General features: G+C 49.1%; 1 protein-coding gene across 1 annotated transcript in view; it reads left to right on the top strand.

Moving 5' to 3' along the window:
- LOC106812459 (ras GTPase-activating-like protein IQGAP1) overlaps nt 1-962 on the top strand; it is a gene marked incomplete in the record, with an annotated part of 55202 nt that overhangs the window by 20046 nt on the left and 34194 nt on the right. The window contains 1 exon segment of the mRNA XM_014816344.1: nt 344-533. Within this exon segment, the coding sequence (XP_014671830.1) occupies nt 344-533 (190 nt within the window).

The raw sequence follows: 962 nt of genomic DNA, 5'->3' as shown, positions 1-962 counted from the left end.
CGTGTACTGACTACGTTATTACATTGTTTACGTGTACTGACTACGTTATTACATTGTTTACGTGTACTGACTATGTTATTACATTGTTTACGTGTACTGACTACGTTATTGCATTGTTTACGTGTACTGACTGCGTTATTGCATTGTTTAGAGACGACCGCGGTGGCAGCCATCAACACTGCACTACACAGTTATTATGTAGCATTGTTTACATGTACTGACTACGTTATTGCATTGTTTACGTGTACTGACTACGTTATTACATTGTTTACATGTACTGACTACGTTATTACATTGTTTACGTGTACTGACTACGTTATTACATTGTTTAGAGACGACCGCGGTGGCAGCCATCAACACTGCACTGGACGGTGACGACCCGGTGGCGACGGTGCAAGCTCTCAACCAGGTAGGAGCGCAGCTTCCCCACGCGCTCGAGGAGGGCGCCACCCTCTACCACTACGACCTGCGCGGCATCAAGCAGGAGAAGCAAGCAGACCTTGAGTACGAGGAGATCGCCGGCGGCATCAAAGGTGAGCGTCCGGAGGGCGGAGTGCAGCGGATAAGCACAAAGAAATGGGCACATTGTGCACTTTTGGTTAGAATTGTGAAACTTTTGAAATATTTTTGTGAAACATTGTACTTTCTCGGTCTGTACGGTGTGGAACGCTGAACGCAGCGACTGCGTCTGCCCTCGTCTCGTGGGGATCGGAAATGCTGCTGTTATCGAGAAGGCGTGCTCTAAAGGGGGAGTGCGTCGTGCGTCTCTTCACGGTTTATAGCTGTCGACGTGTAACCTAAATGTGACCTCTATCTGACGTCTGGCGACCTTGTGTGATGTGTAGCATTCTTTACCCGACATTAGGTGACCTAGGTTTGACGTGGTGACCTAGGTTTGACGTGGTGGCCGAGGTTTGACGTGGTGGCCTAGGGTTGACGTGGTGGCCTAGGTTTGACGTGGC

This window comes from Priapulus caudatus, unplaced genomic scaffold, assembly GCF_000485595.1.
Source record: "Priapulus caudatus unplaced genomic scaffold, Priapulus_caudatus-5.0.1 Scaffold651, whole genome shotgun sequence".
Taxonomy (NCBI): Eukaryota; Metazoa; Priapulida; class Priapulimorpha; order Priapulimorphida; family Priapulidae; genus Priapulus; species Priapulus caudatus.
Note: the sequence above shows the minus strand (reverse complement) of the source record. Positions and strands in the feature narration are given on the sequence as shown.